At 42.4% G+C, this 23,236-nt stretch overlaps 1 protein-coding gene across 2 annotated transcripts in view; it reads right to left on the bottom strand.

Annotated features, from left to right (window-relative positions):
- USP37 (ubiquitin specific peptidase 37) overlaps positions 1–23,236 on the bottom strand; it is a 52,720-nt gene that overhangs the window by 19,130 nt on the left and 10,354 nt on the right. Inside the window, exons 3-14 of one of the 2 annotated variants that reach the window (XM_073634372.1) lie at positions 21,320–21,491; positions 20,956–21,053; positions 18,995–19,167; positions 15,225–15,299; positions 12,085–12,179; positions 9,156–9,237; positions 8,228–8,386; positions 7,080–7,211; positions 6,825–6,948; positions 3,594–3,796; positions 1,058–1,175; positions 146–225 (exon numbers count right to left, since the gene is read on the bottom strand). In XM_073634372.1, the coding sequence (XP_073490473.1) occupies positions 146–225; positions 1,058–1,175; positions 3,594–3,796; positions 6,825–6,948; positions 7,080–7,211; positions 8,228–8,386; positions 9,156–9,237; positions 12,085–12,179; positions 15,225–15,299; positions 18,995–19,167; positions 20,956–21,053; positions 21,320–21,491 (1,511 nt within the window). The remainder of the gene's footprint in view (positions 1–145; positions 226–1,057; positions 1,176–3,593; positions 3,797–6,824; positions 6,949–7,079; positions 7,212–8,227; positions 8,387–9,155; positions 9,238–12,084; positions 12,180–15,224; positions 15,300–18,994; positions 19,168–20,955; positions 21,054–21,319; positions 21,492–23,236) is intronic. The other variant, XM_073634371.1, reaches the window with a different exon arrangement.

Below are 23,236 nucleotides of genomic sequence, written 5' to 3'. Positions count from 1 at the left end.
AAGAGAGAAGTCTCAAGAATGCAGAGTGTTGTCTACAAGTGCATAAATCATCAAAAAGGCTGAAGAGATTTGCAAATCTGTTGGTAAATTAGACTTTTACCTGACTAACCAGTAAAAATATATAAAAAGGTGATAAAACACTTACCTGGGCAACCTGCTGAATTTGTGTATTACAGTTGCAGACTTTCCATTGCACTTTTCACAAGAATATTCAAGATCTTCCATCTGCAAAATATCAAGATTTTCATTTTCACAAAAATCATGCAAGAGAGCAAACATGTGCACATGTTGCACAGCAGGAACGAGAGTTCCCGCTTGCGATTTTTAAAAAACGATTTACACGCGATTCCACGTGTTGGGAATAGGGCAGCCCATTCACTTCAATGTATTGTCCTATGTGTTCCTGCTCCTTTTTGGCTGATGAGCTTAGCAGGGTTTGTAAAGGTGCGATTCTGTGAGCGGCAAAAACTGCACCGTGTTTGCGGTACTATTAAGAATTATGGCACCCAACGCACGTCATGTGTTTTACCGCGATTTGGAATTGCAGGCAGAATCGTGGCGATTCTAGTGCGGCTTCTCTGATATATATAGCCAAATGTTTGACTACTTTTACTGGGAAAAGACACTCTAGGCGAGCATAATTCAGGCACATCACTTTAGAAATTAGAAATCAGCATTGTATTAAAGCCAAATTTCAATTCAAACTAACTAAATATTATTTAAGGAGATATAAACAAAAGGTATGCTAGGTTAGCATGCTGCAGAAAAGGACATTCGCTCTTTGTGGAAGCAGTGGTCTTTCTGCAGAGGTCAGACACGCCCACTGCTGAGTAAGGGGTAGAGCTCTCCAAGCAGCTAAGCTTACCTGCTGATTGGAGAGTTCTAACTCTGAAGCAGCAGGGGGGAAATCTGAACAGCCATCAGTTTTTCCACACAGAAAGCACGGGGTGCTTTAGGTTTGATGCACCTAGATTTATTTCGAAGATATAATACTGAAAAATTCAATTGGGCTTTGAATTAACATTGCATGAATGTAAATATATTTCTTTAAACGTACCCTAAAAAAGAGATCTAGGGAATCCTGTATGGACCTTGAAGATAATCGCTTTTTTCGTCGTGGTAGATCAATGGAGAGATCATTGAACTGCTCCCGTTTTATCACGGTTTCACCACACCTGCATTAAAAGCAATCAATTCAAGACACAAAATTAAAACAAAAAGGTATTTTTATTTTAGTTTTTTTTTTTTGTAGTGAAGTAATCAAACCGCCCCGTTAAAGCCAGCAGAAGATAGATTCTGCTTGGTTGCTATGAGTTACTGCACTAAATATTGAGATTTCCTTTCCATTTAGCTTAGGTAATAGCCAGTAGCGACTCCTGAAAGACTCTTAAAGCGGACGTAAACCTATCCATTTAACAGTTTCAAACAACAGTTACATTTCCGGCACGTGCCAGGAATGTAACCCTCCCATTGGTTGTGCTCTCAACCAGACTGTCAAACCATCCAATGGCTGGTGTCATAACTGATCACATGTGCAGCATCATGGCAATTGTAGATTAAACAGAGGCCAAGATGGCAGCTTCCTTGGCTAAAAACAACAGTGTAAAGCACTATACAGTATAAAGCAGACCGGCCACATTGTCTATTAATGTACAAATGAATATGGCTGGAGAGCAGACACCAGAAGGCTCTACAAAGTACTTTCTAAACCCCAAAAAATTGCTGTGTAGCCTCCCATTCCAGATGCAAAGTCCAAACGCTGTAGGCCAAGACCCATCGCCTAAATATCGGACCCTTAGCAGCAAATAGAGGCAATAATATAGCTTCTTGTTATCAGTGGAAAAGGATTGAGCCAAGATCCAAGTCAGAAAAGTAATTCTCTAGAATAGCCTCTCAACCTTTAACTCCTGAGAACCATTGGGAAAAAAATAAATAAATAATTCAGACCGATTGGGACCCTTTAAAAAAAAAAAAAAAAAAATTCAAGTCTTTATAAGGGTCAGTGATAAAATTGGCCCTGGAACTATGCAGACACCCTCAAATGGGAGCTCAATAAGCAACTGTTAAGAGGAACCCCTCTGCAAACTCTAGAGAAACCCTGGTTGAGCATGACTTGTCTGAGGAACCCTTAAAATTACAAGGTCTTGGGGAACCAAGTTGAAGAAAGCTTTAAATAAATGAATTAAAAAATGTGGCATAACTAGAGTATGACACCCTAGGCATATACTTTGGTTACAAAGCCCTAAAAGAGATTTTTTGTTTTTTTAAATCATACTCACCTAGGTGGATGCAGCATCGGTCTGATATTGCATCTGGCCCCTGCCGGCACCAAGACTGAGAACCGAGTGATCAAAGATCACGGATCGCTCGGTTCTCAGAGCTCGTTTAGCAGAGAGCTGGTGACTGTCAGTCACCACTGTCTGCTCTGCCCCCCCATGCTCACTGGAGCACTGGGCTGTGGCGGGCGGCTGGCTCAAGTTTTCAGCAGCTTGCAGAGAGGCTGAGCCGGGTGCCGATCTAGGCTCCTGGGTGGATCTGGACCAGATGGTCGCAATCTTTCCAGGGCATCTACTGGCTCTGAGACTTCAGCCTGCTGTCAGCTGAAAACGGGTCACAGGCGTGCAGAACGAACATTACATTGGTGGTTAGTGGGAAATTGCGCCCCTTGTGTTGATGGTCATCGTAGGTGGGAGACCAGTCCATCATTGCTCAAGGAACCCCTAGCAACCTCTGGAAGAACCCCGATTTAGAAACACTGCTATAAAGTATATAGGTAACAAAGTAGTAGAAGCCCTCGTTCACACCGGTGCGACTTGTCATGCAAGTTGACAGTTCCAAATCGCAGGACAAGTCGCACACAATGGAACAGTTAATGTCGCAGCGATTATGAAAAAAAGGTTCCTGCACTACTTTTTATCGATTTCATTATGACTTGCATAGAGTTCGTTTAAAGTGGCAAGCCGCAATGAAATCGGCAGTGCAAATCGCACTGATGTGCGGCTTTGAAATCGCATTGCAGTACGGCGATTTCAAATCTGCACCGGTTTGAACGGGGACTAAATGCGATCAGCTTATACCAAATATTTATCAAGGTTCATCAGTTATAAATGTCATGTTTGTTTATACTATATAATTATAAGTACATGGGGACAATAGTGTATGCCTATTAGAAAACGTTTTTCCTACTGAGCACAGCTTCACGCTAAGAAGTTTGAGATATCGCCAGACATTGGTGAAAGAATCCACCAACCAGTATAAATGCAAAAAAAAAAAAAATTGCGAGGGCTTCCTCAAATCAGTGATTACTGAAAGTGATGTTACAAAAAAAAAGATAAAAAATACTTGAACTAGGGAATGAGAGTGTTAATGGACAAATTGAAGCAGAACTGCCCACAGAAACCACTGGTTGTAATTGCTCAGCCTGTATGGCTCCTGAGATCTTGCGGCCCAGATATTAAGGCAGAGTAAAAATTGATTAAAAGGTTGGAAACCACAATATAATGCACTTTGGTTAAATCTAATAAAGAGAAAAGTTTAATAGTATGGAATTAAAAATATAAAAATAAATAAGCATGCAAAAAATATGTGCATACATTTTACAGATGATGGAATGCTGAGCCTCAAATTCAAAATTGTTAATGACCGGACAGGTGTAGACACGGGTTGCAGCGATGTCATCTATGGCTTTGACTCCAGAAGCATCATCGGAGGACAATTCTGACTTCCAGGTTTTGTTCAGCTTTCCCATGTCTTCCTTCAGCTGATCAAGGCACTGGCCCAAAAATTCATGGGCATCCTAGAACAATGCAACTCACAGTATTAAAGCGCAACTCTGAGCAAACGCCAAAATATGCAGATGAAATACATATATGGGAACTGCTTTACCTGCCAAAAGATCTGGCAGGTACAGTAAAAGGAGAAGCAGCAGACTGATGAGCTCATCTGTTAATCTGCTCTCTCATATCAGCATTTATTCTTGTTGCAACATTAGATTTGCAGCACAACTGACTGGTCCTTGTGCTGCCTATTCCTTCCTCTCTGAGCCCTGCTGTACAGGAACTGCAAGAGGCCGATATTCAAATTCAGTTACTTAAATTATTTGCATTAAAAAAAATTACATGTATTAAAGAGTGCAGTCCTTAGCTAAAATGTTTTTCAATTCCCCTTATACCATTATTGCTGTTTTATGCTGAATAAACCTACCAACGAATCCTGCGTTGTCCTCTGCTGCTGCATAACTGGGTCCTGTGCTGGCTTCTTCCTGCATGTCATTGGGATCCGTAACAAGCAACCTGGTGATGCAGCGTGGGATCTATCGCTGGGACATGTGGTTTACATGTAGCCATAGAGCTGGAATGAGATCTTGCAGTTTCCCTTGCTGAATAAAACTTCTGCCTCTTGGTATGTGTGATAAATGCATCCCCAGTGGCGGCAGGAGAGAATAGCCTATGTGGCAGGAGTCAAGCTTCTTAAAGTGTAACTTTAGTCAGAAAATAAACCCTGCTAGATCACTTCAGGCTGGGCCCTTTTGCAGGTATAGCTATGTAAAGCATTATAAGTGCCTATACTGTTTAAAATCCAGTAATACGCTGTCTCGCCCTGCTTTGCACATGCTCAGTTGCTTTTCATTTTTAGGCACTGTGCCCAATATGTAGAGGCCAATCTGCTGGCAGCCTACAGATTTAATGCTGCTCAGTACTCTGGGCTTCAGCAAAATGGTAGCATCCAGCAAGAAGAAAACAGGAACAATGCTGGAGGCCGGTTACAGCACATGCAAATTTCGGTAGCATAATTATTAATGTGTTTCTTGCTAAAGATGTTTTTATCAAGTTGTTTTAGGGTAAAGTTGCACTTTAACATCCTTACCTACTATAGGCAGTGGCCTATAAATCACAAAATAAATGATAACAGATACAATGAGCATTGGCATGGCAAAACAAAAAAAGTGACGAATGCCAATGTGCCAAGTAGGGTCACTTGACCACAGCAACTGTCTCTTTACTGTGATTTACGCTACAAGCTTCTTCATTCGCTTGACAGGAAATATCTCTAATGGGTACACAAAGCAATATTTATCCATCAGGGATTCTAATCCTTCCTCAATGTTATTGCCATAACCCTGGTATTTTTTTGTTACTAGAGACAAATTGTCTTTCGGGTAAAAGTGAGGGAAAAAAAAAAAAAAGGAAGGAGGTGGCACCCCCAACCCCCCCCGTGCCACCTCCTAAACCTGACCGATTGGTTAAGCCCCCCAGGAGCAATCAGATGCTGGCAGTAGTTGGGTATGGAGAAGAGTGAGGCCAAGAAGGCCACCACTCGTCTCTATGCCCTTGAAGGACCGAAGCAATGTCATGAGGTAACTTCCGGTTCTTGGGCCATAGTTATGTTTTTTGATCACTTTTATTCCTATTACAAGGAATGTAAACATCCCTTGTAATAAAAATAGGGATGACAGGTCGTCTTTACCCAGGGGGCCAAAAAGACACCAAATATCTCTTACCTTTTTTTTTGCTTTTAAATGTAAAGAGGACCGGTCATTCTTTTTCTATTGCAACAGATGTTGACATTCCTTGCAATAGGTATAAAAGTGATCAAAATACATAAAATAAAAAAGGGACAGTTTAAATATAAAAAATAAAATTAGAAAAAAAATGGGTTATCTATGGTGTTTTTTCGCATTAAAATTCATTAAAGTGCATTTTTATACAGAAAAAAAAACTGTGCTTGAAGAATGCAGCACAAATACTGTGCAACATAAAATATTATAACGATCTCTTGGGTCTCTGCAAAAAAAATGTAAAAAAAAAAATGTATAATATATATTTGTGCTCATAAGTTTACATACCCTGGCAGAATTTATGATTTCTTGGCTATTTTTCAGAGAATATGAATGATAAACACAAAAATATTTTTAACTCATGGTTAGTGTTTGAGTGAAGCCATTTATTATCAATCAACTGTTTACTCTTTAAATCATGACAACAGAAACTATCCAAATGACCCTGATCACAAGTTTACATACCCTGGAATTTTGCCCTTGGTACAGACACAGAAGGTGGCACACAAAACAAAATGGCAATTAAAAGGTTAAATTCCCACATTTGTGGCTTTTTAAATCACAATTATTGTCTGTGTATAAATAGTCAATGAGTTTGTTAGCTCTCACATGGATGCACTAAGCAGACTAGACACTGAGCCATGATGAGGTAGAAAATAACAAGAGATCCCCAAATTTTCCACTTATTAAATGAACAGTACTGACTGGCATATTCAAGGCGTTGGATATCTTTTTATATCCTTTTCCATCTTTGTAAAGTTTCATTACCTTGTTACGCAGGTCTTTTGACTGTTCTTTTCTATCTCGTGGCTTAGTGTCTTGCCTGCTTAGTGCATCCATGTGAGAGCTAACAAACTCATTTACTATTTATACACAGACACTAATTGTGATTTAAAAAGCCACACATGTGGGAAATTAACGTTTGTCATTTTAATCTGTGTGCCACCTTTTGTGTCTGTACCAAACCCAAACATTCCCCGGGTATGTAAACTTTTGATCAGGGCCATTTGGGTAGTTTCTGTTGTCATTATGATTTAAAGAGTAAACACAGTTAATTGATAATAAATGGCTTCAGCCAAACACTAGCCATGAGTGAAAGAAAAGTTTTTGTTTCCTAGCAAAAATACTGATTTAAACAATAAGTTCCAGAAAAGGCCTGGTCAGCAAATGGTTAAAGTGATCAGCTAATGAGCAGAGGTCCTCAATAGAAAAGGTTTGCTGAAATGTCAAAATTATCACATATACTGTATAAACCCTGGTCACTTACATTCTGCATGTAGCCCGAAAATCGCTCGGCTGTGGCAGAGATGGCGCTCTTAACTTTTTTCAATAAATCTTTCTTCATTTCAGCACTGCAGACGTCCTTTTTGGCCAGCAGAAAGGCAAAGCGTCTGCAACACAAATTGCAAACTTTATGGTAACTGGCCGTATGTAAGCAGGTTAGACTGCTATACTGTGAATTTTATGTGTGGCTTTTAGCAAGTATTATCCTTCAACGCACTTCTGGAAAGCAGAGTCATACCTGAGTAAAGCATTGATTGGGATCCTTTTGTATGGAATACCTTGCTTGAGCAGATCAGTAGCAAATGGCTGCAGAGAAAACAGGGACTGCAGGATTGCATTCATGTAGCAAGTGTTCCCCAGGTTGGAAAAACTGTGGAGAAATAACAAAATATTATAACTGGTAATTTCTGCAGACTGTGCTGATGGCTAGGGCGCAACTACCCTATTTAGTGCCAGTTGTAAAGATCGCAGCATAAACCTAAGAAGAATTAAAGTGTTACTAAACCCAGGAGCCTGCATTAACTATATCTTGTCCTCGACAGTACGTGGAAATTTTAGTAAATATAAACGGCCAAATACCATTTCTCATTAGCCGAATATACTGTAGCAGTCTTGTGACTTCTATCAGTGTCTGGTTAAAGTCTGTAGGAGGAGTTTTCATCCTCTCACTGCATGACCCCAGACCCTCTGTCTGGACAGTGCAGAGTGCCTCCAGGGCTCTCTACTGTCAGCAGATGGATTGGGGACTGTGGAAGAAGGGGAGGATCAGAGAAGACAGGATCAAAACAGCCTTTTTTTTTGTTTTTTTTTTACACAATGCAGAGGATTAACCCCTTAGGTCCCACAGCGAGTATAACAAGCAAGCTTTACTGCATACACAGACTGTTTTTCTCATTGTGGGTTTAGTAACACTTTAATAGCGCAAAATATACTGAAAAGTTCATTATCCCGTAGCAACTAATCCATGTTACACCGTTTTCACTTCATTAAACCGCAATCTGATTGGCTGCTATTGGTTAACAAAATTAGCATCAAGTCAATGTTATTTGCCCTGTCTTATTAAAGCTTCGGGACAATTCACAACAGATATTTCAGTGTTGGGAACCTCCAGGAACAACCTCCAACATTGGATCTTATACAGGGTGGACTCTTGCAATGGAGAGGTGGCAAGGGAGCATGGATCAGTGAGTATTCAACCTTTCTTGGGGAGGAGGAAGAGACAACGCGATTGGGAGCAATTTGCAGTTTCCTCTCAGTGGGTAAAGTGACAGTGTCTGTATAAACCTGCAACATCAGTGTCAGGTCCACTTCCAAGTGTTCCTATCAACAGACCCGCAGATGTCTGCTGTAAGCCAGTACATTGATGGCAGGAAGAACTGTACATACCCTTGTAGCTGTTGAGGTTGGGGGTGATTGGAGAGAACCCGTGATTTGTTCCATCCTGTGTAGTCTTGATTGGGTCGCAATTTCTTCACAGACAGAGGGCTGGGCTGAGAAGGAAGGACCAAGCTTCTCTTCGCAGAAGGCTGGGTAGATCCAGATGACCTGTAAGAGAGGGTAGGAGATACTGCTGCTAAACCCTTCTTATAACAAGAAAACCCCTGGAAGACATCCTTCATATCCAGTCTCTAAAACAAAGAACTATTTGTTGCCCAAATCTTCTCCCCATCTGCTTTGTTTCAATTTAGGCACAAAAAAACAGCTGTTGCTTGTAAATAGCAATGCATATTTGTTTTTGCGTTCATGGCTTGAAGGGGTTATACCGGGGTGATGCCTGCAACTGCGAGAGCGGGCGGTTGGCTCTTTAGAGATAACAGCCGATGTGGCTAAAAGCCACTCCACCGTTATCGTAAGGCTACTTTCACACTGGGGTGGTGGGTGCGTCGGCGGTAAAACACCACTATTTCATTTTTACTGTCAATTTTGCTGCGCTATTCGGCCGCTAGTGGGGCGCTTTTACCCCCTGCTAGCAGCCGAAAAAGGGTTAAAACCACAGTAGCGCTATGCTAGCGGTATAGCCGTGCTGCCCATTAATTTCAATGGGCAGGAGCGGTGAATACACCGCTCCAAAGATGCTGCTAGCAGGACTTTTTTTTTTACCGTCCTGCTAGCGCCTCGCTCCAGTGTGAAAGCCCTCGGGGGTTTCACATTGGAGACACAGCAGCGGCTCTTTCATGGTGCTTTGCAGGCGCCATTTTTAGCGTTATAGCGCCTGCAAAGCGCCCCAGTGTGAAAGGGGTCTAAAGGAGGGGAGGAGTGGTGAGAGGATGTAAAAAATTTTGAAAAAATTTAAGGCGAATGGGAAAGATCATACCTGTCAGAATAGGTGTTTGCTGGGGAATAATCCTTCGACGTCGACCTGCTGTAAAATGATGAAGACTGCAGTGGCATTAATCCTGAAAGAGGCAATATAGAATACATTAGAACCCTACTTCCTAATTTGACATACACCCAAGTACTAAGAGGACAACCATCAAACACAACTGTTTATGAAAGGCAGTTCTGCCATATAAACTCTCCATTCAAGACATCTGTTTGACATTTTGAGCCCCAGTTCTAAGACAAAAATTGTAAAAAATTTCTGTTCTGTTTCCTCACGGGCAACAAAACTGGCCAATGCTTAAAGTGGAGTTTCACACATAAGGGGAAGCTCCGCTTGTTGGGGTTTTGACAGGTACCCCCTCCCACTTCTGGCTAAGATCACCGTGGCAATCTACAAGCATGTTTGCACCTCTCGCCCCCCCCCCCCCCCCAACAGCCTTCGGGGACACACGCAGGTCCCAGAAGACTGCGGGACCATTCACCAAGTGCAGCGCAACTAGCGCAGTGGGAAACCAGTTGTGAAGCCGGTTTCCCTTACTTACAATGCCAGTACCTGCACCTAAAGCTGACTGAAGAATCGTCTCGGGGTGCTGGTATTGCTGGATCCCTGGATAGGTAAGTGTCCTTATATTTAAAGTCAGCAGCTACAGTATTTGTAGCTGCTGACTACATTTTTTTTGGGGAGACCGGAGGGCCTCTTTAGGTACAAATTAAAAGTTTAACAAGTGTGAGCAAAGCTCTTCTCAGTATTGTATGCAGGAGCGTATTATAGACTTACTGAAGTTTCCCAATTGCCTTTCATGGTTACAGGAAGTACATCTGTTAAGGTAAGCTTAAAGGAGAAGTACAGTCAAAGCTCACTGAGCCACTGAGAGCCTGAGCCAGCCGCTCCCACCCTCTCCACAGCCAAGCACTCCAATGAGTGTGTGTGTGTGTGTTGGGGGGTGGGGGTGTTGAGGGTTGCAGAGCAGAGCTGCTGACTGACAGTCACCAGCTCTCTGCTCCGGGAGCTCTGAGAACCAAGCGATCGGCGGTGTTTAATCACTCAGTTCTCAGTGTTAGAGACAGCAGTGGACAGATGCTGCAACCACCTAGGCAGGTAGGATAAAAAAAAAATACTGCTCTTAAAGCGCAACTCCTTTTGTTGAGAAAAAAAAAACATCCCGCCCCTGGGTAATCTATGTACATTGCAAGGATAATAACAACCTTTGTTGCAGATTCCTACCTTTTGTTATTCTGAAGAAATCCCTGTGTGTTTGGCTGTGCCTCTGTGCTAAGTGAGTCTAATGGGAGTGGTTTCATAATGATCAGTCAGCTGAAGGGCACTAATGAGGAAAGTTGCTGAGCCTGCATCCCTTTAGACATGTTCCTATTGAAAAGATCTCACCAAAAATGAAATTTGTTGTTGCAGGGGATACCTGACATCTGACTTGTATCTTGGGCAGACTTCTGGGAAAATTGGTGAGCAGGAAATTATGTTTCTGGGGAGTGGTCAGTACACATTCTGTGTACAGAACAACTCCAGGTAGCCATATTGTATTTACAGAAAATTACAGCAGGTGCAGATTGAAAAGGTAATTTTTAATAACATTCAACTACAATAGGACTTGTATCGCAGTTGTACACGCTATATTATTTTTTCTTTATTTGCAATTTTTTTCCCCTCACAAAAGTGGAGTTACCCTTTAACATTAATGCTTCCTTAAAGCGGAGTTCCCCTCAAAAGTGGAACCTCTGCTTATATGCTCCCCCCCCCCCCCTCCGGTGTCACACTTGGCACCTTTCAGGGGGGAATGGGGACCCGTTTATGACAGGTCCCCTTCCCCACTTTCAGGAGACGGGCCGCAGCCCGATCTGCCGGAAGTTTGGCCACCCTGCTCCTTCATGAAAAAGAAGAAAGGTAACAGCGCTCTCTGCAGGGACAACTTAATCAATACACCAGGTCCACTCACAGGTGCCGAGGCTCGATGTGTTCCAACACACTCCAATGCAACAGTAATAAGGAGAGCCGGCAAAACTGTAATCCTTGAAGTGATGTTTATTGGTACACAGAGTGACAATAAAACAATAAAGCTGACGCGTTTCGGCAACAGCCTTAGTCGTAGCTACGACTAAGGCTATTGCCGAAACGCGTCAGCTTTATTGTTTTATTGTCACTCTGATGTACCAATAAATGTCACTTCAAGGATTACAGTTTTGCCGGCTCTCCTTATTACTGTCACCCTGCTCCTTCCCCCTCTGCCGGGCCAACTGGAAAGCATAGCGCGCTATGCGCAGTAGGGAACCAGCAGCGAAGCCGAAAGACTTTACTGCCTGGTCCCCTTACCAGGAATGGCGGCAGCAGCACCCGAGAGTCGATCCCAAGATAGGCCGCGGTGCCGACATTGGGGGCTCTCTGGACAGGTAAGTGTCCTAATATTAAAAGTCAGCAGCTGCAGTATTTGTAGCTGCTGACTTTTATATTAATTTTTTTTTTGGCTGGACCTCCTCTTTAAGGCTTCCTGAATAAGATAGATGAAAAGAAAATAAAATTTTTTCCAGACTAGCGTTATAAGCAAATAACAACCACTTCCCACCAAAGGTAGGCATATAAGTAGCCTCTTAGCGGGTGGACTTTAACACCAAGGGACCGCAGATATGCGCCCCTATGTAAACATTTTGCAGAGAGCGGCGGTTAGCAGAAAACAACTGAAAAGGGAGCTTTCCGATCACGCGATAGTTGTGACTGCTAATCACAGCATTCACATGATCAGAAGGCCCACCTCCTGGCATTAAGAACCTCTTATAAAGGGCCGGCAGGTGTTAAAACTTGTCCATCTGTACATAGCTATAAGATGCGCATATATTACAAGGCAGATGTAAGATTCCCTTGCTTCAACGTGAAAGTGAAACAAAGGCATGTATATGGTGGTATATTGTACCTGGTCGATTTTCCTCCACCTGCTTCAGATTTAGCTGCTTCTCGCGGCTGCTATTTAGGAACTTGCGTGCTGGATCAGTTAAGGCCTTATTGGTGCTGAGAAGAATCACAGATCAAGAAGCGTAAAGTTAAAATGAAGCAAGATCATACACTTGTAAGGCCAATAAAGCTATGTTTAATCACAACAAAGCAAGCTTGCCAAAATTATGGGAGCCCAGAGAAGATGTGCAAACAAATCCCTTGGAAGTGAACAGCGTGCCATATAAATCCCGTGCAGGTAAGTCACACAAGCCTGAAAATGCATTCTTATTAAAACATGAATGGAGACAGTGGTATGTAACAAAGTTTAGTCAGCTACGCAACACAACTTATTACTAATGATATAGTAGTTGAAGAAGGGCCAAACCAAAGACACCTGTGCTGACCACTGCCCATGGCAACCAATCACTATTTTTTCTTTTATGGGTTTGAAAGAATTCCAGGTTAGCTGCTAAGTAAATTCACAAAGACATCAGATCTATACACATTTTATTATGTGAACATAAAGGAAGCACAAGTCTTCTGCAATATGTTCGTCATGTGTGCCAGCAATCCTCTATTCTTTTAAAAGGCTTATACTGGTGGCAGACTGACTAATTACGACTGAGAAGTTCAATTCCAGAAAGTTACCTAAAATCTCCCACTTGACACCCCGGTAATTCAGCATCAGAGGAACGGGCTGACAGACAGATATCCAATTCAGGCTAAGGGACCTACCCACCTTTATTTTTTTTTGTTGGACTCTTTCAAAATGTAACATATATGGGAGTTAAGTTTAGAAAAGAAAAGTATTGCCAAAGCTTTTTGACTGCAATTTTCTTACGGTCACAGTACACTTACTTTAGTCCTCCAACTGCCCGCTATTAGCTGATGTGAAAAAGCAGCGTCAGGTGCAGGAAGGATCCCGACAATACTGTCCAATCCACTCCGCTACACGATTGACAGTGCACAGCCCCGCACTCCAGTGAGCATTGGAGTGGAGCAGAGATTGGTGGCGGACAGTCACCGCTCTCTGATCGGAGCAGACCGCTGAGGGATCAATGGTCATGTGATCACTCAGCTAGCGATCTTAGGGCCAGTTCACACCAGAATGTGGTGCAGGAAACATGCGACCCATGTGCATTTCCTGCACTGTGTTCAAAACACTCTGCACTTGCGATCTGCAGCAGTTGCCTCAAAAGACACCTCAAAATCCAATGCGTTTGCCTGCACTGGATCACTTGGTACAGTTGTACCATGCTAGCCGGTTGCTGCATGTTTTATAAAGTAGTGCACTACTTATGTGTGGTCCGGTGCCATTTTAACCCATTCAAATGAATGGGCTGAAATTGCACTGCACCCGGATGGCATTTGAATCACACAGGAACATACAGCACATTCATGTGCGGATTTATGGTGTGAACTGACCCTTAGGAGTCAAAATGGGACAGCTGCAGCATCACACAGATAATGCAACATAGAAGTATGGATTTTTTTTTCTCCCCTTCTCCTTGAAAGCAGAACTTCACCGTCTCAGTCAACATGCTGTTAACATCAGTAAATAGATAGGAAAGGATATCTCTCAGCTAAGCACACCCTCCTGCCAGCATGCCTGAGCTAAGGGCAGAGGAATTTCAGAAAGTAAATGCGACATTAATCATCTGCCCTTACTCAAGATGACGCAGGCCAAAAAAATAGGGGGGGCGTTTTTCAACATGAAATTCCCAGCAAAATAAAGCATGGAGACATGGATGGGGGAGTGCTTTGAATATTAAAAATGAATTAGTGTTTTTGGTGCTTAGATGCAGTGTAGTTCCACTTTAAAGGATATGTAAATGTTCAGTTTAAAAACTTAAAAAAAAAAAAAAAGCAAAACCCACACCCTCAGCGGCACTTCTGGCTCCTCCTCCTTCTTGAGTGCCCCATCGGTGAAGCGCTCTCCCTCAGGGTACCCATGCGGTCGCGCTCCTGTGTCCTGCTGCTGCATCCATTGACACAGACAGCAGGACCGCCGCCCCCCCCCCCCCCCCCAGCTCTCACGTCATTGGATTTGATTGACAGAAGCTGGAGCCAGTGGCTGAGCTGCTATCAATCTACCCAATCAGGAACCGAGACACCGGGCTGGAGCGGGTGTGCTCGTCCCCGGCGCAGGAACGATTGAGCTCAGGTAAGTAAAATGGGGGCTCTGGGGGGGCTGGTGCACTACAAGAGGTTTTTCACCTCAATGCATATAATGCATTGAGGTGAAAAACCGTGAGGGTTTACAACCCCTTTAATCTACACTGAAAAAATAAACATGGTTGCCATGGACAACAGTCTCTCTCTCTCACCCATGAAGTCCAATGTCTCTCTAACAAACAAAAAAATGTGCAAAACCCATAGCCAGACCAAAACTTTTGTGCACTCCAGTGAACCCAATATCAAGGTTTACCCATTTAATAGGTGATCTAAAGAAAAAAATGCTAAAAACAAAAAATATGGTGACCATAGAATGAAATTTCCAGTCCAGTTATCAAGTCACACCAAAAGATAAGGCTTCAGTTAAATGTAGCATGGACTGAAAGGTGCAAACAAAAAAGTGTTAACTAACTAGGAAGGAAAACCGAGTTTGTATGCCCAATAAAAAAAATAAAACGTTTAACTATAAATGTGTGCATTTTTAAATAAGACTCTTGAATAGGTCACAATATCACTATAACCATTTGAATCTAAAATGTGAGGATTTCCCTTTTCTAACCAGCAAAAATTAAGCAATATGGGTTTATCAGCTATGGGCAGCTCCTGTTTGTTCTTTTTAAATCAAGCCCACGGTGCCCACAATTACCTAATCTTTCATCAGACACCTTAACCCAAATGAACAAAAATAGAACAATGATGCATGAAACCACTTATCCAAAAGGAAATAATCTGACAATGATCAAATGTAATCACACCATCAATGAACCTGAGCTGTGAGGTTGAGCTTGACAAATGGAGTTGAAATTTTTCAGCAAAATAGATTAGGAGGAAAAAAATAAAATAAAAGCTGTGAACAGCTAGAGCCTGGAAGACAAGCAAATCAAAAGGCACAACTCCAAGCATCCCCCCCCTAGACCCAACCGGTTGACTTGTGACTCTACATACGTAGTTGAATCATTCTCTTTAGGATAATCTTCTATGTCAGAGCTTGGAGACTGCATTCTCTTCCTTTTTTCACTCCTGCGAGTGAAACACACAGTTCAAGTTGACTTGGGTTTACCCCCAAGTCACCTATATGCAGCAGCAAGATCAAACTGGTCTAGTTTGCACCGTCAAAAATTGGTCTGAAACATCCTGTGAGCACCTGGGGATGAGCCACTGCCCAAAACCTAGGTGTACCCACTTCCTGAAAACTTTACTCACCCTGATCATTAGCAAACTACCCTGTGGGGAAGATTTACTAAAACTGGAGCACACAGAATCTGGTGGAGCGATGCATAGTAACCAATCAGCTTCTAGGTTTTATTGTCAAAGCCTAATTGAACAAGCTGAAAAGTTAGAAGCCGATTGGTTACCATGCACAGATGCACCAGATACTCTGTGGTCCTGTTTTAGTTGAACTCCTCCTATGTCTCACTATCCAATTACCCTACATATAAGCATTAGACAAAACAGGTGCTCACTGGGCTGTGAGCTAGAAAGAGGACTACAAGTTGGAGTCAAACTATATGTACAAGAAATATAGTCAAGGCCCAATCAAAAAGTGAACCCAGATTCAAAAAGCACAAGATACTTGGGGCCAATTTTACATAGGTGCTCAACCTGTGCCCCTCCTGCTGTTGCAGAACTACAAGTTCCATAAGGGATTGCAAGGCTGACAGTTACAAGCATGACTCCCAACGGCAGAGGCATGATGGGACTTGTTCCACAACAGCTGGAGGGCCACGGGTTGAGCACCCATGAATTATGCTCCGTACACATGAGCAGATTTTCCTTCGGAAAAAACTTGGATGGTTTTTTTTGACGGAATTCCGCTCAAGCTTGCCTTGCATACACACGGTCACACAAAAGTTCTCTGAACTTTCGACCGTCAAGAACGCGGTGACGTACAACACTACGACGAGACGAGAAAATGAAGTTCAATGCTTCCGAGCATGCGTCGAATTGTTTCCGAGCATGCATAGGAATTTTGAGCGTCGGCGTTTGTACAGACCATTGCATTTTCGGATAGGAACTTTTTCCGACCGAAAAATTGAGAACCTGCTCTCAATCTTTTGCTGGCGGGAATTCCGCCAGCAAAAGTCCGATGGAGCATACACACGGTCGCATTTTCCGACCAAAAGCTCTCATCGGTCCTTTGCTGGCTGAATTTCCGATCGCGTGTACGCGGCATTAGAGGGTACAAGAAGATATCTTGCAGGGTCTGCGCTGTGAGGTTGCAGTGAGGTCATGATGTGTCATTTTCCTTGAAGCAGGTTCACATTCTCCCATATATGGACTCTCTAGACATCCCAAATAGTTCTAGGGAAATGGTTCTACGTAAAGGCAGTCTGAAAGGGTTCAACTTCTCTGGGAAGTAGCTAGTGCACAGGATTCAGGTAGTATCAGCTTCCAGCACAAGCTGATAATCCTAGTGTTAGGCTTCCCCCCACAATGCATACTGATCTAGTCAAAGAGTAGAAAAATAAAGCTGCATTACTTACCTTATTCCCCAATCTGGCAGGCATCCACTACAATGTGCGACTTGTCTCTTTTTCTGTAAGGTGCTTGCTATCGATCATCATCAAAAACAATGCAGGACCAGGAGCCCTGCTTTGTATGTAAAGATGGTGAGGGCCTGCCCACACGCCAGAGTGAGGAATAAGGTCAGTATCGCACCTTTTTGCTCTACCCCTAAAAGCAGTTATCCCTTGGAGTGTTCGGGGGGCCCCACCTCAAGGGTACTTAAAAAAAAAAAAAAAAAAAATCTGAGTTCCACTTTAATGCAAGAGTAATAACAGAACATAAAGTTTGGACTTTTTAGGCACACCAGTACACAATAATTAAAATTAAATATCTTGAATACAAAAATATATTCAGACAATTGAGCTAAAATTGACGCTGATAGATACTGCCTATATGATAAAGTATTGGCCACTTATACATCAAATCAGTGCACTTCATAGAAAATGAAAATAATTGTATACGGCAAGATTAATTGCAGAGTTCTTGATGTATTTGTAGATTGGTGGCGTACTGTAACTTGGCTCGCTCTACATGTTACGCGCCGAGCGCTTCTTCAGGAGCTCAAGACAACTATTATGCATGGAAAAAAGACATAAAAAGCATATATAAATATCTCACATTTAAACAGATGAATATCACAAAAATACAAAAAGTAGAATAAATCCGATTGACTACCCAAAGACCCAACAGGATGAGAACCCAAACCAAGTAGGTGGAGCAAACCAACAACTGTGGGGCGTGTATAACATATTGACATGGTAACAATGTATATGGTATAGATTTAAAATTTTCTCCTCTTACTTGGTTTGGGTTCTCATCCTGTTGGGTCTTTGGGGTAGTCAATCGGATTTTACGTTTTGTATTATTTTTCTTATATTCATCTGTTTAAATGTGAGCTATTTATATATGCTTATTATGTAGTTTTTCACGCATAATAGTTGTGAGATATTTATATATGCTTTTTATGTATTTTTGCAAGCATAATAGTTGTCTTAAGCTCCTGAATAAGCGCTCGGCGCGCAACATGTAGAGCGAGCCAAGTTATAGTACGCCACCAATCTACAATACATCAACCACTCTGGAATTAATCTTAACGTATACAATTTTCATTTTCTATGCAATGCAATGGTTTTATGTATAAGTGGCCAATACGTTATCATATAGGCAGTATCAGTGTGAATTTTAGCTCAACTGTTTATTGTATATATTTTTGTATTAAAAGATATTTCATTTTTTTTTTTTTTTTTTTTTTTAATTTTTTATTTAAAGATATGACACAGATACAAAGATAACTTCGCATTGCATTTAAACTGTAATGAACGCGTCAAGTATAACAGCCAAAACATAACAAATATATTTCATTTTAATATTGTGTAATGGTGTACCTAAAAAGTCCAAACTCTATGCTCTGTTATTACTCTCCTATTAAATCAGGACGTGGCACATGTACTAATTTGTGTATCCGCAGTACCACTCTGTGGTGATACAAGCTAGTAAATTTAACCACTTTAATGCAAACCTCCCTGAACACAGGTAAATATAAAGATGACAAATCTATATGAACTGTTAAACCTGCCAAAAGGATTACAAGTTTAGCTCAGTCAGTCCATAGAATCCCATAACCAATACTGCACAGCCAGGTAAATTACATTTTCTGGTTCAGCTTTACAGCCCATAGTGTCCCCTCTTTTTTGATACGGCTCAAATCAGCAGCACTACCGCTGTCCAGCAAGAAGGAAAGTGACAAAGCAATCAGTAAAACTGAACCAGAAAATAGTAAAGTCACTTTGCAGTACAGCAGGGTGTAAATCGTAAAAAGTGGTTAAACAGAAATGTGAATAATTTGTATTGTAAAACCGTTCCCTTGTACTGTTCTCATCTCACTTGTGTATTTAGCAGTTTGCATGGCGTTTTGCTGCAATTACAATTTTTTTTTAAGGCGCCTGTAAAGCATTGCACCCACAATTAGCAGAACAAGGGTGCAATCTCAGGCTTGTGCAGACTGTCAGTGTAGCTGTGTGCTCATACCTCGCACGAGCAGGCAGTTACTGAATGACAGGAAGCTCATTGGACTACCTAGAGCGCTCATCAAAGTGGGAAAACTTTAAAAAATAAGGGTACACATTTCTATTAAAGCCCCCTTTACCCATGTTTATTATTATTTACGGCCAAGGTTTGGTCTGTGATCTTGGTTATGTGTGTTTTCATACTTGGTTTCGGTTAAGCCGGTCCTATGTGGAGTAGATGTTACAGGCCCACTTCCACCTCGATTCGGTGTCATAACATTCAGCGAGGTTTTTCCAGGCACTCGTCCATTATTAGTAATTTGCTTTTTTACTGGCGTTTCTTCCTTGGTCTCAAAGCTCACTCTTTTGGTAGGAGTCTTGCAAAGAGAAAAAAAAAAAAATATATAGTCATTTTCTCTACAATGAGCAAAACCTTTAACTTACTGAACACTAAGAAAGTTTAAACTTTAAATTCACCTTTGGAACATGTTCCAGCATTTGCCCCCCCCCCCCCGACAGCAGGCAGGGGATCCTCTCCCCACACCCACTGGCACAATTTGAAAACAGCGCAGGTGTACTTGGCTCCACCCACACAGCTGCATCATTCATTCACAGTTTCCTTGTAGTTATCAATGAGCTGCGAGGGCGCTGGTGAGCGTTCTCATAGTCCATTAATTTTCCTGCTATGAAAGCGTGCAAATAATGTGCATTAATTACATTAATGATTATAATTTTTTTTTTTTTAAAGGTGAACTTAGCCCTAACCACCTTGAAGACCAGCCCATAGGAAAAATACGTCATTACTTTGACGTTTAACCACTTCAGCCACAGAAGGTTTTACCCACTTCCTGACCAGGCCATTTTTGCGATACGGCACTGCGTCGCATTAACTGACGATTGCGCTGTATTTTTTCCCAAACGATTGCCATTTTATTCTCTAGGGTCTCTGCTAAAATAAAATGTAACGTTTGGGGGTTTTATGTTTTTAGCAAAGAGTTTCACAAAAAGGCCTGGTCTTCAAGTGGTTAAAATGTTTTTGTTATCCATGTGCTTTTGTCTATGTCAATCTTTCCATGGTAGACTTACTCCATTAATGAGAAACTGGTTGATCCCGACAGTCAGATCCATGCTTGCATGGTAAGTTAGCTTCCCTCTTCTTGTTGTTCAAAGATAGAGGATGCTATGCTGATGCACAGAGTGCCTGTGTCTCTGTAGTCAGTTCAGCTGCTACCCCTCCACCCTCTCAGCCCTGCTGTTTTGATTGACAGCAGCTGTCAGCAGAAGCCTCACTGTCTAACTACATTCTGGAGTGCCGCATACACAGATGGAGAAAGTACCTCCCCACATCTGTGTTTTGTTATATAGGCAAAAGAGCAGAGTGTGTGTGTGTGTGTGTTTAGGGGGGGGGGGGGGGGGGGTCAGTGGGAGGTCATCCACAACCGCAAAAAAAAAAAAAAAAACATGACCACCCACCAAAAAAGGCAGGGGGGGGGGTCACATGACCACCCACCAAAAAAGGCAGGGAGGGTCACATGACCACCCACCAAAAAAGGCAGGGGGGGTCACATGACCACCCACCAAAAAAGGCAGGGGGGGGGGGTCACATGACCACCCACAAAAAAGGCAGGGGGGGGGTCACATGACCACCCACAAAAAAGGCAGGGGGGGGGGTCACATGACCACCCACAAAAAAGGCAGGGGGGGGGGTCACATGACCACCCACAAAAAAGGCAGGGGGGGGGTCACATGACCACCCACAAAAAAGGCAGGGGGGGGGGGGGTCACATGACCACCCACAAAAAAGGCAGGGGGGGGGGGGGTCACATGACCACCCACAAAAAAGGCTGGGGGGGGGTCACATGACCACCCACAAAAAAGGCTGGGGGGTCACATGACCACCCACAAAAAAGGCTGGGGGGTCACATGACCACCCACAAAAAAGGCTGGGGGGGGGGGGGGGGTGTCACATGACCGCAGAATTAAACTTCTGAAAACTAAACAATGTTTTCTGTTGTACTATGTTCACTTGCTGCAGTGCGTTCACATATATTTAACAGTAAGGACACCGTGCCTACAGATTGACTACACACAAATGGTGACAGACCTACTATAGTCATGCACACTAAAACAGTAATCAATATCTCAGATATAAAACTTAGGCATACCTGACTTTGGAGGTTAGTTAAAGGTCTGCTGCTGTCTCGCTGGGCACTTCTGTTTCCCAGAATGCAGCCAAAACTTCCAGATCCTTGAATTGGTTTTACTGGGAAAATATTATAACATTTATGAATACAAAGTGTTTTCTTGTAGACATTATCAAGCAGCTTTCTAGTAATCTGTCTGGAAAGTGACATTAAAGTCACAGGCAGGATGGATACATTTTGGAGCAAACTTATGGCTCTTTATTTCAATGCCATGACTTGGTAATGAAGAGGATAAAGTGTACAGAGCCTTACAGGTACAATAATTACATATAAAAAGGGGTATAAAAGCTTTAATGTCCATCCCCCTAACAAGGGTCTCCCTTACCTGTTTGAGCCTTTTCATGATTAATGGTCTCCAGGAAGTGTTTCAGCTCCTCTGCATCTTTGCTTGGAACCTTATCAATGGTCAGAGAACTCGTATCCTTCAACGTAACCAATAACCTGCTTTGTTTCACTCCAGCCGGCCGCAAAACAACATTTTTAATGTTCTGATGGAGCTACAAATGTAAAATTGGAACAAAATTGTTGGTTATTTTTTTTTTTTTTTACTGCATTAAAATGAATGACTAGCTCTGAAAGGTCATGAAATAATTCCCACTGTGCTGACTTTACAGCCTTTCCAGCCAGTGTCATTAGTACAGTGACAGTGCACATTTTTAGCACTAATCACTGTAATGTCGTCACTGGTTCCCAAAAAAAGTGTCAGTGTCCTATTTGTCCGCTGCAATGCCGCAGTCCCGATAAAAAAAAAAAAAAAAAACGAAAAACGAAAAAATAATAATGCCATAAAAATATCACATAGTTTGTAGCTGATATAACTTTTGCATAAACCAAACGCTTATTGGGATTTTTTACCAAAAATACGTAGAATACATATTGGCCTAAACTGATGAATTTTTTTTTTTTTTTTTTTTTAATTGGGCATCTTTATAGCAGAAATTTAAAAAAAGTTTTTTCATTTATAGCGCAAAAAAAACCCCAAAAACGGCAGAGGTGATCAAATACCACCAAAATAAAGCTCTATTTGTGGGGGGGAAAAAAAAAAAAAAAAAAAGCGCATCAATTTGGGTACAGCGTCGCACGCCCGCGCAATTGTCAGTTAAAGCGACGCAGTGCCGTATCGCAAAAAATGGCCTGATCATAAAGGGGGTAAAACCTTCCGGGGCTGAAGTGGTTAAAGAGGAGTTCCACCCAGGGGGTCCATTAAAAAAAAAAAAAAGAAAAGTCAGCAGCTACAAATACTGCAGCTGCTGACTTTTAATTGGACACTTAACTGTCCCAGGGTCCAGCGATGCGGGGGATCAAAGCCCCGCTCGTCCCCCCCCTCCGCTCGTCGGCGCCGGCATTTCAACTGTGGGCGCCGGGCTGTGGCTTCACAGCCTGGCACCCACTGCGCATGCGCGAGCGGCGCCGCACGCCGTGATTGGCCGCTCAATCACCTGGGACCTGTAATGGGTCCCAGATGATTGACAGGAGGGAGGGAGCAGAGCCGAGCCCTTCCTGTGCCGAGGGGGAAGTGATGTCACCAGCCCAGGCAAAGGAAGAGGCAGACTACGAGGGACCACCTAGCAACAGGCATTTAGAGGTAAGTGAAAAAAAAAAAAATCCAAATTTTTTTTGTTTTTTTTTTTTAGAATTTTTTAGGTATTTTTGTTTTTTTGGGTAGAACCCCACTTTAATGTAACATTAAACCTAAATATATTGCAGCTTACCAATTCTTACATGTGATGGCTGTATTAGTTTTCTTTTTTAGGCTCCCTTTTCTTTACACCTGGTGATCAGCCCACAAAGTCTGTTTTTAAAAAGTATATCTATAGCCTCGTACACACGGTACGATTGTTGGCCAACCGAGCGTCTGATTTTTGTCATAAGAGCGTGTGCCAGAATCTTGTCTTACATACTAACAGCACACAAATGTCGTGCCACAAACAGGAATGTAGTGACGTACGACGAGGAATTTCAGTTCTTGAGCGCCACCCTTTGGGCTCCTTCTACTAATGTCGTGTCTGGCGAGCACCGATTCCGAGCGTGCGCGTTTGTACTTTCGACTTTTGTGTGACGGATTTGAAAATCATATGAAAATCTGGACGTCAAACCGTTGTCCGCCGAAAATTTACTAGCCTGTCATCTAACATTTGTTGGCCGAAAGTTGGACAACAATTATCAAAAGGAGCGTACTAAAAGTAAGGACAACAGTCTGTCAACAGACGATCCCCTGCCAACAATCGTACCGTGTGTACTG

Source organism: Aquarana catesbeiana, linkage group LG06 (genome assembly GCF_042186555.1).
Source record: "Aquarana catesbeiana isolate 2022-GZ linkage group LG06, ASM4218655v1, whole genome shotgun sequence".
NCBI classification, from domain to species: Eukaryota; Metazoa; Chordata; class Amphibia; order Anura; family Ranidae; genus Aquarana; species Aquarana catesbeiana.
The sequence above is the reverse complement of the archived record's forward strand: the minus strand, read 5'-3'. Positions and strand labels throughout refer to the sequence as shown.